Consider the following 17,891-nt stretch of genomic DNA (forward strand, 5'->3'; position numbering starts at 1 on the left):
GAAAGGGAGAGAGAAGTGACTCTTGGTGATGACGTATGACGTCATCAGATGGGGAAAACCGTGGAGTATTTTTTAATTATTATTTTTTGAAAAATCGCGATATAGCGTTTCACGAAGATCGAGATCGCAAAAACCGAGGGATCACTGTAAATGCAATTTGCCAAGCAAACCAATTTTGATCACATGACCAAAGGGATGCTGCAACAGTCATATGTGCCTGTAGGAACTGTTCGTAAGTCACTATTTTCATACTGTTGTAACTTTGAATAGACACCAAACAAATGGTTGTGAATCAAGGATTACATAGTAAGTTCATTCTGATCTGTCCTTTAGTTTCTCCTCATAAAAATCCTTAGAAAACTAGAAATAAGTGAAAAATGAACCCATATTTTACGTTCAACATTTCTGTAATCATTATTTTCTACGCTGAACAAGGTTGCTTAATAAAAGAATTGCCTCATTTAATAATGTACACTGGAAGCATATGCACCAAGATAAATTCCTTGTGTGTCCAATCATGCTTGGCCAATATTCTATTCTATTCTGTTCTGTTCTAATGATTCTTTATGGGCTGGACATACTGTTGGGTTGATGTGAGAACAGAAGGAAATAGCAATAGCACTTAGACTTATATATCGTTCCACGGTGTTTTATAGTCTTCTCTAAGCGGTTTACAGGGTCAGCTTATTGCCCCAAACAACCTGGGTCCTCATTTTACTGACTTCGGAAGGATGGAAGGCTAAGTCAACCTTGAGCTGGTGAGAATCGAACTGCTGGCAGTCAACAGTCAGCAGAATCAGTCTGCAATATTGCATTTTAAACATTGCACCACCTTGGCTCATATATTGCATTAAATACTAGATTTCCAATGTAACGTGGATTATGTGCTATAACAGACATTTATAAATGTCCAATCTAATGTCTTACAGGTCTGTTGGAAATATAGCTTCCTAAAACACAAACCAGCAAAGCCAGTAGTGTCCATTAGAGCACCCAGTTGGGGAAGATTGACTCATAAAATAATGTGATATTTGCCTGATTGATAGGCGAAATATTTGTTAGATTGATAGGCACATGCTAATTAGCTTGCTGCCAAAACATGTGATTCAGAAATACTCATAAATTGTTGTATCTTATGCCTTCATGTATCTTAATTTTCTGACATTGAAACCATAAGGGAAGGAGCCCTGGAACTGTTCAATTCTGCTTGAAACACGTTGCTTAGATTTAAACCTTTGTTTCCAGAACTTTGTGAACCTGACATCGAGATGCTGAAAGAAGCAAAGTCACCGAAGCTGCCCAACACAACTGTTGAGATAGAAATTGAAACACCTGAACTAGCAAAGAAAAGAGAGAGAAGGTAGGCAGACATCCATGTAGGGTGGAATCCCAATGGAGTTGGGTGGCCAATAAATTTAAATAATAATCAATAACATAATATTTGTTGCTTTGACAATTGATTTGGCTTTTAGAGAGAAAAAGTCTATATAAAAAATATTCTGAGATTTTGCTATGGTCTCTTTTTCCAATTTGGTCCCCAGGTTTTATAAATATCTTTGCTATTTCTAATTATGAATCTTATATGTTACATAGTTTTAAGATTAAGAAAAATTAAAAAATTAATTAATTAAAAATTATTTCTAATTATTAATCTTATATGTTACATAGTTTTAATATTAAGAAAAATTGGTTCTTCTTGCTTAGGATTTTGGTAACCTTTTGTTTGTGCTGTCCTTATTTTTGGCTATTACAACCATGCCTTGTTTTATTTTGCTTTGTATTGTCTTGACATTTAACTAGAATTAGGATCAGAATTTTGGCTGCTTAGCGATGCGTTTGTTAAGCAAGTCATCATTTGGTAAGACCAAATTTTACAACCATTTCTACTTCGACTATTAAGCAAATTTGGCTTCCCCAATTAGTTTTTATTGTCAGAAGCCAGCTGGGAAGGTCACAAATTGTGATCATATGGATGCAAGATGACACAGCTATTATAAATGCGAGATGGTTGCCGGGCACCCAAATGGTGATTACGTGATAATGAGAGTGATGTGATTGTTGTAATTTCGAGGAGAGGTCATAAGTCGCTTTTTCCAAAGCTGTTGTAACATACACTTGTAAAACTAGGACTACCTGTAATTGACCCCATGTCATTAGGAAGCAATTTAAATATTACCAAATAAAAGAAAGGAATTCATTACAACCAGTAGTCACATATACTGTAGAGCTTCTGACAAATTGTAATATGTTAAGTGATCCTTGCTGGTTTCTTGCTATAAGTGACTGCTCAAAATCTAGTTTAGGGTTGGAGACTGTACACTTTTAAGAGGGTGATATGAAATGGAGAACTGCTTTATGCTCTTAATCAGAACTGTGATTCCCCCTACCCTTGGGGTTTTGCTGTTCTTTTCATGTACAGTAATACCTCGTCTTACGAACTTAATTGGTTCCAGGACGAGGTTCGTAAGGTGAAAAGTTCGTAAGATGAAACAATGTTTCCCATAGGAATCAATGGAAAAGCCAATAATGCGTGCAAGCCCATTAGGAAAATCTAAAACATTAAGGCTTAAAAAAAAAAAAAGCTGCCGGCATACTAAGCTGAGGCGAAGGAGTGGTGGGAGTGACAGCAAGAGGTGGCAGTCCCAACGAAGCAAGCCGAAAAGAGCCTCTCTTGAGCTCAATTGGGTCTTTCCATCCTGTTTTGCCCACCCCGTTCTGCTCATTTTCCCCACACCTTTGTCCCCCCTACTCTGCCCGTTTTTTCGATCCTGGGATTCCCCTCCTGGGATTTCCCTACAGCATCGCGTTTTTGCGGAAGTCAGGAAGTGGGGTTTCCCATGGAGAGGAGCCTCAGGGGATCCCAGGATCACAAAAACTGGGGCTTGGCTTGCAACAAGAGTCTGGAGGCGGGGCATCTCAGCGGAGGCGGCAGGTTCGTAAGGTGAAAAAAGTTCGTAAGAAGAGGCAAAAAAATTCCGAACCCTGGGTTCGTATCTCAAAAAGTTCGTATCACGAGGGGTTCGTATCACGAGGTACCACTGTATTTCTGGTGGATAAGATTCCCAGTAGCCATTTTTGGAAAGAGCCTTCAGGGATAACAAAAATGGGACTTATTTAGAAAGAGAGATCCTAAAGTCATTATAGCATAGAGTCAGTTTGATCTCGTGGTCAAGTCACTAAGCTAGAAACTCACAGGATTGTCGTTATGGGAAAAATAGGAGGAGGAAGGAGTTTTAGGTATGTTTGACATCTTGAGTTATTTCTAAAGATAATAAAGGCATGATATAAATAAAATAATTATATAGAACTCATTGATTTGGTTTACATAAAATCTTGCAGAGAGAAACGACAAGCTGAGTTTGAGATATATCTCCGTCGAATGCTGAAGCGCTTCAGCAAAGAAGTCCGCGAAGATACCCATAAGGTTTGTCAGAACGTTGGGAGATTTCTAGGGGAAAAGTTCATTATTTGCATTATTACGTTTATCAATTTACTCTGGCAATTAAACTAATTAAATTTGAAGGTACTTGGAGAGTTAGGACCATCTAATGTTGGCGCCATGGTGGGACAGTGGTTAGAGTACAGTACTGCAGGCTATTTCTGCTGATTACCGGCTGCCTGAAATTTGGCAGTTTGAATCTCACTAGGTTCAAGATTGACTCAGCCTTCCATCCATCTGAGGGGGATAAAATGAGGACCCCAATTGTTGGGGGCAATATGGTGACTCTTATCAACCCCTTAGAGAGGGTTGTAAAAGCACTATGAAGACTAAATGCTATTGATATTGCTATCTAATCAAGCCCCTGCTCTGCAACACTTACAATGCAGTATGCTATTAAAATATTCCTGATCAGTAATCTTCCAAGCTCAGCATAATAAAATTTCTGAGCTTATTGCTGTATGAATGTTTTACAACTGTTGAGCAGTTTTTAATGAGGAACATATGGAGGGACATAGTTTGGTCTACTGGTTAAGGCACTAGGCTAGAATGCCAGGACTGTGTGATTACAAGTCTCACTTAATCATGAAAGGCAGCTGCGTGACTTTGAGACTGTCATTCTTTCTCAGCCCATCCCAACCCCATAGGGTTTTCGTGGGGAAAATAGAAGGAGGAAGGTGCATTGGATATGTTTGCCTCGGTCAGTTATTTCTAAAAATAATAAAGAGGATATACAAACAAACAAACAAATAAATAAATACACACGTACTGTAGATACATTAGTAATTTCCAAAAAAGTAATTCAATATATTCTTATTAGGAAAACAACATCTTGAATTTTGGAAGGAGTTTAAAAATGTATATAACAGTATTTTAAGTTAGCACTCAATAAACATAACTTAAGGGATGGATTATTTTTGTACATTTTGTAATAAAATAGAACTTTATTTGAAAAACCTGTTCAGTGCAGCTGCTTTGCTCAGAGTGGCATATGATCTGTAAATGCAAATTTCAAACCACATTTTAAATTCAATTGCCACATGCATCTTAAAAATAAACTGAGCAGTTAAAACACTAGCTAGATGTAAATACAGCCTCAAAAAGAAACCAACTGTCAAACTGATACTCAGTTAAAATTCAACTCTGTGACACTGGAAACATCATAAGATTTGAGGCAGAAAATATTAACTTCCTGTAGTCTCTCACAATACATCATGATATAATTAGAACAATGCAGGAAACCCCCTTTTGGTCTCAGCACATATTTTAACACCACAAACTTAACAGGTGGGTTCGGCCTAGAATATGTATTAGCTAAGGGCTGAAGATTAAATTACCATCTACCATGCATACTAGAAGTTTATAAAATGCATATAAAAATATGAATTTATATAATCCAAGGAAAACAGGACATTCACCCCAGTTGGTCATGAAAGAACTGTAACTCTACAAATGGATTTTTAAGTATTTTTATTTCCTTTTTTCCCTTCCCTCTTCTTGTTCTCGCTCCTTCAGATGCTGCCATCCAATTCTAATATTTAATATAACGGAGATGAGAAGAAATTGTTAAATTTATGAGGAGTAATGATTCTACTTAGGATAATTAATTCATTATATATAAAATTGAGATGCACATCTATAGTTTGCCTTGCCCCTGCCTATTTTGGGAGAGGTAGGCCCCAGCATACCACTGAAAGCCCAAATGGGGGTTTTGTTCCACAAAATAATGGTGGAAGCCTAGAGTAAAGAATGGAACAAGATGCTTTTTAAACAGGAATTAACAATGACATGGATGATTGGAATGCATAAAATCTATGATTCTTGTGGCTTCTCTGTCTTCTGTCAACCAGTGAGGTGTTGTGGGAGGAACAGAGCTGGGTCCATCTGAATGGATCTGGCCCATATTGGGCCTGTCCCCTGAATTGTAAAAAGCACACCAGTATCTCTGATGTATCCTAAGGCTGCTTGTTTCCTTAGAATCCATGTCCTTTTCCTCACAGGTTCACGTATTGTGCCTATTGGCCAACGGTTTCCACAGGAACAAAATCTGTCTTCATCCCGATCTTCAAGCGATTGGCCTTTCTATCATTCCAATTCGCTTCACCAAAGACTCCGTAGATCGCATCAACCGTCTGTTTCTGTCAAATCTTGTGAACTGGTAAGGGTTTTTTTCCCCCTGTTTCTTATTTAATTAAACTCGGGGTCCAACAGTAGAAAATCTGGCTTTGGGGGACTATGATTAATCCACGAATAAGGAAGCAAATGTGAGGTAATCATCTTTTTAGTTTAACTGTAAGACTGAGATAGCTTCCCTATCGTCTATTCCAGCTCCCATGGGAGAGTTAAATGACTGGGCAAATAAATAAATTGTGGTTCTCTTGTTTTTAAAATAAAGGTTTTCTGCAACTTTCACTATTAACGATCAGCTTTCCGACAATGAAGATTGGCTGGTTACTCTAGAGAGGCGCTTTGCTGTCTATGCTGCACGAGATGAGGCAGAACTGGTGCAGGTAAGCGATAGAAGGCTTTGCAAGGCCTGCTGGATCCCTACTATGTTGTAAACATAGTAAGGATAATGTGAGGTAGATAGAGGCAAGAAGCTTATATTTTTCACATACAAAAAGAAAGACGAACCTTCAGATAATTCTAAACACGTCTTGTTCCTTTATCTATTGATGTTATTGTTGAAAATTCTGTTTTTATGTTGAGCATAGCATACAAGGAATTTATTGGATATACATATGTGAATGTCAGTACATAGCAATAGCATTTAGACTTCTATACCATTCCATAGTGCTTTACAGTCCTCTCTAAGCAGATTACAGAATCAGCATGTTGCCCCCAACAATCTGGGTCCTCATTTTACCCACCTCGGAAAGATGGAAGGCTGAGTCAACCTTGAGCCGGTGGTGAGATTTGAACTGCTGAACTACAGCTAGCAGTTAGCTGAAGTAGCCTGCGGTGCTGCAATCTAACCACTGAGCCACCCCGGCTTTGTACATGTCTGCTTACACACATACATACAAAGATGTAGGGCAGTTTTAGCATTTATGGTACTAAGGAAAAAGATAAAGGCTTCAATTGTCATAATTGTAGAGGAGGGGAACCTGCTTTACATATTATATATAAATTAAATATTTGTTTGATTTCAAAATATTTGCAGCAATTGTCCTGGGGGTAAACAGTGTTAACACTGAATGGGGGAAGGAGAGGTGCAAAAATCAGATTCCAACCCTTTTTTTTCCCTAATAGATGTTTTTGCTTATTCTTCGAGCATTGCATCTAATGTGCCGGCTTGTATTGTCTTTACAACCCATTCCTCTCAAAGAGCCATCGGTGAAGGTAAGTTTGGCAAAATTGTTGCTATCTGTTTTTTTCCAGGAGTAGATCCTTCTCAAACAACCTGAGACTTACTTTGTGGTAAATCTGTTTGGTGTCTATTTTGAATATTTTTGCTCATGTTTATGAGTGGCCTTTGGTTTGTTTTCGTTAATTTCTTCATGTCTTTATTAATTCCTTATTCTTCCAGAAAGAAAAGAAAGGAAAAGAGTGTGTGCAGAGTTACTAGGCAAGATGTATTTTTAAGGATTAATTTTATTATTGAACAACTACAGTGCTCTTGGTCAGTCCAAAACGTTAGTAAACCTCAAACCTGAATATTGTATTTATTTGTTTGTTTATTTGTTCGATTTCTAGGCCGCCCTTCTCCTGAGACTCAGGGCAGCTTACAACATATTAATACATAACAATGGAAGAAATCGAAATTAAATAAAACAACACTATAAATATCACTATAAAACCCCCTTAACTTAAAACATCTCACAGACAGCCCACCTCATACAACTCTGTCATATCTCCAACATAGCTAGCTGACTGAGGCATCGCATTCCTGAGCTCCCCCCTCCCTCCTGAATGGCAATCAAGAAATGAAGCAGAAATAAGCATAGTTGCAACTGAAGTCATTTTGCAGGTTAACATAAAAACCATGCATGTTTTTAAAGGGAAGCAGTCTGTAACGATAAATGTGTTTCTAGTCCTTATGATAAACAGAAAAAGAAATAAAAGGTGTCCACATTTGTAGTCCTTCATCGTTATAAAGGCCACAAAAGATGAAAAATGGTGGGGGTGGAATTTTGTTACACAGACTCCCTGTGCCAGTGAAAAAAACAGCACAATCCACAGATCCAGCATCTCTACCAATGCACAGTAATTCAAGGTGGGGTGTAAGAAGTGAGCAGCCAATGTAATCTAAGAGCAGGTCATTTTCTAAACTCAGCAATGTGAAATTTAATTCAGTGGAACTATCCATTTCTTTTTGCTTGTTTGTTCTACTTTTGCCTCTCAAAACCTTCATCTCTCCTTCATATTTGTTTCAGGGAAAAGCCTCCAAGAAAAGCTCTGCTTCTGGGACATTGCCTAATTCTGCCAAAAACTCAAGACAATGCACAAGAGCAGATACTGCTAAGAAGCCAAGGGCCAAAAGTCTAAGAAAGAAATCTCCAACACGGGAAGATACTCAGAAAGATACAAAATCTGAGAATGATGAGAAGAGCTTGAGGGCGGAACAAGGGTTGGGAAGGCCTAAAAATGATCGACGACGGCAAGTGGCATCCAAAGTGTCCTATAAAGAAGAGAGTGGAGACAGCGAGGGTAATGATTCGGAATTCTGTCCTACAGAGGAAAATGATGATGGCAGCATATCTGATGAGGACTTTGAAATTCCCAGAAAAAAATTGAAGTCACCACTAGGAACCTCTAAAACAATGCCAGGAGCTATCAAAAAAAAAGCAACTGTTAACAGGCAACAATCCATGCCTTCTGTATCGAAAAGACCCAAGGACTCAGGAATAATTGGAAGTTCGGTAGACAAAACAGACAGTCCGTGTTCTTCAAATTCATCCAAGAAGAAAAACAAAATAATTTCTAGCGATGAAGAAGAAGAGCAGAGGTCAGTTGTACCGAGGGGCACTGATCATTGGGTAGAGGTTTTTCTTGAACGAGAAGACCGGTGGATATGTGTGGACTGTATTCATGGCGATGTTGGACACCCTTTGGAATGTTTCAAGTACGCCTCAAAGCCAGTGTGCTACATCATTGGAATTGACAACAATGGGTTTGTAAAAGATGTAACACAGAGATACGACCCAGCATGGATGACTTCAACAAGGAAGTGTCGTGTGGATCCCCAGTGGTGGGAAGATACCTTGGAGCCCTACAAAAGTTCTTTTATGGAACGAGTTGCAAAAGAAGAAAGAGAGGTAAATAAAATGGAATGGGAGGATATTTTTCCAATAATCAAAATTACATCCAAAAGGACTTGAATATTCTTTTATCATTTTCTAATAGGTTTAGATCCTTAGGTTGCAAAAACATGGCTCTCTCTCCTTTTATCTTGGTCTTCTTTTCATTCAAGATCTCAACTAATCTGTTCCTCTTGGTTTACCCACTGACTCAGATGTGTGCTTTTATTCTGTTTCTGTTCAAGTCAGTTCTTGGCTGAATGACACCAGAGCTTGTGAAGGGTCCTCTTTAAATGTCCCCCAGTATGGCTGGCTATTTAGCTTATACAGTATAACCATTAAGAGGCAAGAGACAGTGTCAAGTTTATTGGTTTTTCAGTTTGGATGTCACCCAACATGTATGTTCTATCTTCAGCAATACTCTAGTGGACTGATACTTTAATTCAATTAAACTACCTCTGATTGAATGAAATTTATTTTCCACCTTTCAGTTTGCATAAGCACTGTGGAAGCTGAAATTAACTGGAATAAACCTAAAACGTGTACAAAATATGATATTAGAATAAGTCCAATTAAATTAATTAACTAGCTTGGGAGAAGAGATGAATTTTTACATTCTCCTAAATTCTGGAAAGTGGTAGTCAAATGCACATCTTTAAGGAGACCAATTCATGGTCTGGAACCACGTAGAAGAAGGCCTCTAGTATATCCATGCTTGGACAAGTTCATACCAGGAATAGTTTTAGCTGACTTGGTCTCTCATATTTCTTTAAATCAAAACTCCTTACTATACTTTCCAGCATAATCAACACAGTGAAAATCACTTCTGGGAAAAGTAATGCTGCCAATGATGCTTAGATAATGTCTATAACATTAGTAGTTATTTAAATACGAAGCTTTGCACAAAGGGAGGGTTAATATAGCAGGACAATATTGTCTTTTATCTCATATTCAAAAAGTTGAATGATATATTTGTAATCGGTTTCCTCTATGTTTTACTGATAACAAACATGATTCCCAGTTTGTAGCTAAACTTCATGATCAGCCTTTGCCAAAATCTGTCGGTGAATACAAGAATCATCCACTTTATGCCTTGAAGAGGCATCTCCTTAAGTATGAGGCCATATATCCTGAGACAGCTTCAATTCTAGGGTATTGTCGAGGGGAGGCTGTCTACTCCAGGTGAGATATTTCTCAGGTGTGTATGCCATCAAACACAACTCCATTTGGTACAGTGATCTCAGATCATCACATTGTCAAATTAGCAATACCTTAGTACTACTTATTTTGAACATTTTAAGGAGGATCCATGTTTGCATCCCCACAATGAATGTTACTCATTTATCAGGGTACAGAGAGTTGCCTTCTCTAACTTTGCAAGGAATGGTTATTCCCAAACTTGACTTAACTTCAAGTCTGCAGTTCAGCACAAGAGAAATCTACTCAACTTAATTGAAAAAAATGAATCTTGAGTTGGCTGTTTGAGACCCAAGAGACCCTTGGCAATCAATCTCTAGAAGCCATAGCTTGTTTATACAAGTAACAATATATAATACAAATTCAATAATTAGAAAGCTAAAAACCCATAATGTTTTAAAAAACATTCACACAACATACCATACATAAACAGTATAGGCCTGGGGAAGATATTTCAGTTCCCGCATGCCTGACGACAGAGGTGGGTTTTAAGGAGTTTGCGGAAGGCAAGGAGGGTGGGGGCAGTTCTAATCTCAGGGGGGAGCTGGTTCCAGAGGGTCGGGGCCGCCACAGAGAAGGCTCTTCCCCTGGGACCCGCCAAACGAAAATGAAATGAATCTGGTTTTTCTTCCCCCCCCCCTGTAACAAGATTTCAGTTGAATGCTGGGGGTAGATGAGGCTACTCAGAGTGCATCCATAAAAACTATTTTTCTGCTTGAAAAGTCCACCTATGCTTATTTTTCTCCAGTCTTTCCCAACCCTACATTAAACAGTTTGGGGATTTCTTGCATTCAGAGGAAAGTGACCTTGAATTCGCTTTCTTCCAAAATGTTTCCAGTTGGTATGAATTTAGAATATTAAATGTCAAAAAGATACTTGTAAATATATTCACTATAAATGAATTCCTTAACCTACCTGCAGTTTTACATAATACGATATGGCCGTGATGGCAAACCTATGGCATGTGTGTCACAGGTGACACGTGGAGCCATATCTGAGGGCACGTGAGGTGTTGCCCTATGTCAGCTTCAGCCGGCTGATTTTTGGCTTTCTGGAGGGGGGGGGTTGTTTCCGCTCTCCTCAAATTTCAGGAAAGCGTCTGGAGCCTGTGGAGGGTGAAAAATGGAACCTACAGGCCTACTGGAAGTTCACTTCTGAACTTCCTGTTGGGCTGTTTTTTGCCTTCCCCAGGCTTCAGACTTTCCTTAAGCCTACAAATGGCAAAAAATGGCCCAACTGACCTACCAGAAATCCGGAGGCTTCAGTGAAGCCTGCACACAGGCATGGGGGGAGGGTCAGCGTGAGGAGGGGTGCGCACATTTTTAATGAGTAGGGCATTGCATTATGGGTATGGGCACACGCACCCTTTTGACACCTGAGCAAAAAAAGATTTGTCATCACTATGATATGGTATAGTATTCAGATTTTTTTTTACTAAGTCTATATCAGAAGAATAATGTTTGCTTGTAAAAACCCTAAAATATTCAAAATATATCCACATTATCATGGGAAGAGGATGTAAGGGGGTTAAAGGACAAGAATGAAATTTCCCCCATAGCACAAATATTATACATCACAAAGTAAATATTGAGTTTGTTCTAGTAGCATACCTCTTTACTGTGTATTGTGCATAATTCAATATAGAATATTACTTATATGAAGCTATATTATTTACTAAGAATGTTATTTGGATAATTTCAGAGACTGTATCCATACCTTGCACTCCAAGGACACTTGGTTGAAACAAGCTCGTGTGGTGAGGATTGGGGAAGTGCCTTATAAGGTAGAGTGATATCAACAATATTTTCAGGCTAATATTGAAATTTGTGGCAGGAAATATATATAAAACCTTTGAAGTGGAATAACTTTATATATATATATATATATACATACATACATACATACATACATACATACATACATACATATAGATGGCGGGCACTTAAACACTGAGCACATTGTTATATGTTGTGTGTATGTTCTGATATTATAAAAATTAATAAAAAATATTTTTTAAAAATTATTTTTTAAAAATTATTTTTTGGAGCCAGATTAAAGGATTTTTTTTTTGCCAGTCATCTGTGTTTTGCTTTTTTTGTGGCTAACTACAGTAGATACTGCTCAATTCCAAAAGGTGGGGTGGAAGAGTGATAGCTTTATCTTGCTGTTGTTGCCATTAGAGGCATGATTGTCAAAGCAAAAGGTAATAAGAAGGGTTTTACAGATTTGTACTAGTATTGACAGACTCAACACTATCTAATCTGGTTTAATGGACTTTAATGGCCAAATACTGTGAGGGGGATATTGGAAGTTTAAGTACTTCTTATTCTTAAGGAGATGGACAAACTCCTAATGGACCCAGCCAAGTAATTACATGTTTCTCCATGAGAATCAGGGAGAATCCCTGGGATCATTGCTTTGAGAATTATGAGCAAGAAAGAATGATGACAGCCACTCTAAACTCTTGGTCTTTGCACAGATGGTGAAAGGTTATTCCAACCAAGCAAGAAAAGCACGAATGGCCGAACCTGCAAATCGGGACAAAATGGATTTGCCATTGTTTGGTCTCTGGCAGACCGAGAAATACCAGCCACCTCTGGCTGTTGATGGAAGGGTAAGCTGGCAGTTAGGTAGACTGGGTAGGTTTTAATACTCTATTCTCCCACAGAGTTTATTTCAGTGTAAATTGTTTCATGCCCCCCTCCCCATTGTACTTCTCTTTTAGGTTCCTCGGAATGAGTTTGGAAACGTCTACCTCTTCCAACCCTGCATGTTACCAATAGGTTGTGTGCAGCTAAACCTTCCTAGCCTTAATAGAGTGGCTCGTAAACTGGATATTGACTGTGTTCCAGCTGTTACGGGATTTGATTTCCATGGTGGTTATTCTCATCCTGTGTAAGTCATAAACTTATGATCTGTTTTTGCTACAGTGGTCTTATGTGCTACTTAGTAATATTGTTGGGTTGGATTTTCTTAGCAGACATGGTTAGTGATAGTATCACAGAAAAGCTGAATTAACAGCTAAAGTTGCTTAGTCCGAAATAGTAAGAGCTCAGCACTTGCTCACTTCCTTACCATCCACTTTCACAAAAGTGGATTAAGCTGGTATGTATGTATGCATGTTTTTCTTTGTTTACGGAATTTATACTGCTGCCCATGTCAACTTAAGGCGGCTTACAGAATGTAAAACCACATTTAAAACAATAAAACTAATAAGAGGAATCAAATAATGAAATCATTCCCTGCCCCGGTGACAGCAGATCACACATCCCATTTAATGGACTCAATCTGTATAGTCTGGAGGACAGAAGGAAAAGGGGGGGACATGATCGAAACATTTAAATATGTCAAAGGGTTAAATAAGGTCCAGGAGGGAAGTGTTTTTAATAGGAAAGTGAACACAAGAACAAGGGGACACAATCTGAAGTTAGTTGGGGGAAAGATCAAAAGCAACATGAGAAAATATTATTTTACTGAAAGAGTAGTAGATCCTTGGAACAAACTTCCAGCAGATGTGGTTGGTAAATCCACAATAACTGAATTTAAACATGCCTGGGAGAAACATATATCCATTGTAAGATAAAATACAGGAAATAGTATAAGGACAGACTAGATGGACCATGAGGTCTTTTTCTGCCGTCAGTATTCTATGTTTCTATGGGCTCCATCCCACTCTGGGTTCTCCAGGCTCTCTGGAAGTACCAGGCCTTCAGCGCTTTCCAGAAGAGTAGAGTGGGGGCCATTCTAATCTCTGGAGAAAGGATGTCCCAGAGAGGGAGCCACCATGGAGAAGACCCTTCTTCTGGGTCCCACCAGGTGTGTCCCCTTCGGGGATGGGACCCACAACATTCCCTGCCTTGCTGCTCTAATGGGTTGGGTAGATGTGACTGGCAAGTGATGGTCCCTTAGGTAACCTGGTCCCAAGCCATGAAGGACTTTAGAGATGACAGCCAGCACCTTGAATTGCACCCGGAAGCATGGTTTTTATTAGCTGTGATTTTGCTAATTGTATATATTACCTACGAAATGTTACTGTCTGTCTATATCAATTGATTATGGCCTGTTGTTATGCCCTTTGCTAAAAGGGCATTATAAATATTAAATCTGCAGCCAATGCAGTTGCCATAGGAGAGGTGATACATGTGCACACCAGGGTCAGCACAAAAACCATGTGGGCCACTGCATTTTGCATCAACTAGAGCTTCCGGATCCTTTTCAAGGGCAGCCCCATGTAGAAACATAGAAACATAGAAGTCTGACGGCGGAAAAAGACCTCATGGTCCATCTAGTCTGCCCTTATACTATTTTCTGTATTTTATCTTAGGATGGATATATGTTTATCCCAGGCATGTTTAAATTCAGTTACTGTGGATTTATCTACCACGTCTGCTGGAAGTTTGTTCCAAGGATCTACTACTCTTTCAGTAAAATAATATTTTCTCATGTTGCTTTTGATCTTTCCCCCAACTAACTTCAGATTGTGTCCCCTTGTTCTTGTGTTCACTTTCCTATTAAAAACACTTCCCTCCTGGACCTTATTTAACCCTTTAATATATTTAAATGTTTCGATCATGTCCCCCCTTTTCCTTCTGTCCTCCAGACTATACAGATTGAGTTCATTAAGTCTTTCCTGATACGTTTTATGCTTAAGACCTTCCACCATTCTTGTAGCCCGTCTTTGGACCCGTTCAATTTTGTCAATATCTTTTTGTAGGTGAGGTCTCCAGAACTGAACACAGTATTCCAAATGTGGTCTCACCAGCATTCTATATAGCGGGATCATAATCTCCCTCTTCCTGCTTGTTATTTATTTATTTTATTTTATTTATTTTAATTATTTATTACTTAGATTTGTATGCCGCCAAGCATCCTACTTGCTTTCCCTACCACCTGCCTGCACTGTTCACCCATTTTGAGACTGTCAGAAATCACTACCCCTAAATCCTTTTCTTCTGAAGTATTTGCTAACACAGAACTGCCAATACAATACTCAGATTGAGGATTCCTTTTCCCCAAGTGCATTATTTTACATTTGGAAACATTAAACTGCAGTTTCCATTGCTTTGACCATTTATCTAGTAAAGCTAAATCATTTACCATATTACAGACGCCTCCAGGAATATCAGCCCTATTGCACACTTTAGAGTCATCGGCAAATAGGCAAACCTTCCCTACCAAACCTTCCCCTATGTCACTCACAAACATATTAAAAAGAATGTAAAAGAGGAACATGTAGAACATGTTCCTCTTTTACCTCTCCTTATTTAATATTTGTATAGCCATATCATTCAGGTGGAGGATGCTAAAGCAATTAACATTCCTTCCTAGCTTTGTTAGCTACTCATGAATAGAGTTATATCCCTTCACAAGTACCTGGATACTTTCTATCTAGTTTTCCAAATGTTGAATGGACTAACATTTAATCTATTGGACAGATGGGAAATTTGGAGCTATCAGCTGTTGAAATGTAAGTCTCAGCATCTTTCACTGTCCAATGATAAATTGGAATCCAGCAACATCTGGAAGGTCAAAAGTTGTTTCCCAGCCCATATAAACACAAGTCCCTGAATTGTGTTTTGTTCCAAATGGAATCCTCGATCCTTTTCACAGCACAGAAGGCTACGTAGTATGTGAAGAATATAAAGAAGTGCTTGTTGCAGCCTGGGAGAACGAAGAGTCAGAAAGGGAAAAGAAGGAAAAGGAGGTGAGAATCATTTTGAAGTCTTTATTAGGGGGAGGAGAGGGGGTGAACTGCCATCGGTCAGCAGTATCACCAGACTAAATGAATGGTGAATTTCATTACAGATCTAGTAGACAGTCAATACATTTGCAGCTTTTGATAGCATTTTCTAGTCTGGTGTCCTCCAAATGTATAAGGAGTACAATGATTTAGAACTAAGGGAGTTGTTTCAGCTCAACTGGAGAGCATAATAAACTTATATTTCAACTTTGAAGGCTACCCATTCTTACAAGACTCTTACAAGGCTGTCCTCAAAGACTGAGTCCTTGCAACATTTCTCTGTTTGCCACATCCTACTCTATGCATCAGTAGTGGGTTCTAAAACCCATTGCCACCAGTTCGCATATGTGCGACACTTGTGCAGAATTGTCCTGGGCAGGTAAGCATTGCCTCCTGCCGTTACCGTTACCAGTTCGCAGAACCGGACCGAATTGGGAGCAATCCACCACTGCTATGCATGTAGAATTCTTCCCTCATTTAGGCTCAGATTATTTTTTGAACTTTTGATCTAATTTTTGACTCCCATAGATGCTATAGAGCACTGTACACCAGAACAACTAGACACAAGAAGTTTTTTCCTGAACGCCATCACTCTGCTAAACAAACTATTTACTAAGTCTGCACTACTATTAATCTTATCATCGTTCCCATCACCCACAAATGACTATATGACTGTAACTTTGTTGTTTATATCCTTACAATTTATATTGACTGGTTCCTAATATGATTTGATTACTTATTTGTAATTGGACTATAATTAAGTGTTGCACCTTATGATTCTTGATGAACTTTTCTTTTATGTCATCGACTAAACAATGTCGTCTGGCGGGCCCCAGGGTAAGAGCCTTCTCTGTGGCGGCCCCAGCCCTCTGGAATCCCCCCAGAGATTAGAACTGCCCCTACCCTCCTTGTCTTTCGTAAATTGCTTAAGACCCACTTATATCGTCAGGCATGGGGGAATTGAGACATCTCCCCCAGGCTTATATAGTTTTATGTATGGTATGCTTCTGTTGCATGGTTTTTAAATGTTGGGTTTTTAATGTGTTTTCTTTTAAACATTAGATTTGTCACACTGTACATTGTTTTATTATTGTTGTGAGCCGCCCCCCGAGTCTGCAGAGAGGGGCGGCATACAAATCTAATAAATCGTTAATTATTATTATGTACACTGAGAGCATATGCACCAAGATAAATTCCTTGTGTGTCCAATCACACTTGGCCAATAAAAAATTCTATTCTATTCTATTGTTTCAGGCTGCCACAGATACTGTAAGGTTACGTTGTTGGTTTGAGTTCTGAGCTTGGCGATTTGGTTGCAAACGTTTCATCCCCATTCGAGAGACATCTTAAGTGTGCTTTGTATTGTGCTTGCTTGAGCCCTGGCCTTTAAATACCTTTCTGTGTCCTGATCGGATTTCAGGTTGTGATTGTCTGGCTGTAGTTGCTAAGTCATAGACTTTGGTTTTAAGCACCGTCTGTGTGATGTAAATTAGTGCTGGTGTTGTTCGGATATCTTCTGATTCATTCAGATGTCTTCTGATGATGGCATGACAGATGGTACTTAAAACCAAGGACTATGAAGATGTCTCCTTGAATAGAGACAAAACGTTTGCAACCGACAAGTTCGGAACTCAAACCAACAACGTAACTACCAATCCGAGCTACTACATTTCAATACTGTAATATGTAGAGATGTAACTTTGCCAATTGCACTGTTAATGAATATGTGCCCTTTGGTTTTGATTCTGGGTAAACTTTAAAAACAGAAGCGGGAGAAGAGAGTGCTGGGAAATTGGAAACTGCTGGTGAAGGGACTTCTGATCAAAGAGAGATTAAAGCAGCGCTATTCTACCAAGGTAACAAAACATTGGTGTAATATATGGATCACAAACCCGTAGGTATTCAAGGCCATCTGGACAGTGGAGTTTGTGTCCAGATTGGAGAAAGAACAAAATGTTAATACAGATTTCCTAATACTGAAGATATAATCTGAAGTAAAATACTTTTTTAGAAATATATGTAAACATACTTTGCATTTGAACAAGTACTTCCTGCATAGAAATAATATATTTGTATTACTTTTGAAATGACAAGTGATGGCATTATTTCTTGATGCAAAAATATTAAATTGAATATTTTGGTTGTCGATATGAAGTTATCTGAAAGGAAGGGATAATTGGGCTTTTAGAGTACACTTGAATAGGACTGCAGGTATGCTTATCAGTGGGTTCAATAATAAATTCTGTCAACAGTATGAATATTAACAGCACAGTAG

The 17,891-nt window shown here is 38.7% G+C and overlaps 1 protein-coding gene across 1 annotated transcript in view; it reads left to right on the plus strand.

The window, feature by feature from the left end:
• XPC (XPC complex subunit, DNA damage recognition and repair factor) overlaps positions 1 to 17,891 on the plus strand; it is a 28,323-nt gene that overhangs the window by 8,616 nt on the left and 1,816 nt on the right. Inside the window, exons 4-15 of the mRNA XM_070738341.1 lie at positions 1,246 to 1,360; positions 3,340 to 3,424; positions 5,440 to 5,597; positions 5,835 to 5,949; positions 6,692 to 6,781; positions 7,816 to 8,697; positions 9,701 to 9,861; positions 11,578 to 11,659; positions 12,356 to 12,490; positions 12,602 to 12,771; positions 15,487 to 15,580; positions 17,383 to 17,472. Coding sequence (XP_070594442.1) covers positions 1,246 to 1,360; positions 3,340 to 3,424; positions 5,440 to 5,597; positions 5,835 to 5,949; positions 6,692 to 6,781; positions 7,816 to 8,697; positions 9,701 to 9,861; positions 11,578 to 11,659; positions 12,356 to 12,490; positions 12,602 to 12,771; positions 15,487 to 15,580; positions 17,383 to 17,472 — 2,177 coding nt within the window. The remainder of the gene's footprint in view (positions 1 to 1,245; positions 1,361 to 3,339; positions 3,425 to 5,439; positions 5,598 to 5,834; positions 5,950 to 6,691; positions 6,782 to 7,815; positions 8,698 to 9,700; positions 9,862 to 11,577; positions 11,660 to 12,355; positions 12,491 to 12,601; positions 12,772 to 15,486; positions 15,581 to 17,382; positions 17,473 to 17,891) is intronic.

This window comes from Erythrolamprus reginae, chromosome 2 (genome assembly GCF_031021105.1).
Source record: "Erythrolamprus reginae isolate rEryReg1 chromosome 2, rEryReg1.hap1, whole genome shotgun sequence".
NCBI classification, from domain to species: Eukaryota; Metazoa; Chordata; class Lepidosauria; order Squamata; family Dipsadidae; genus Erythrolamprus; species Erythrolamprus reginae.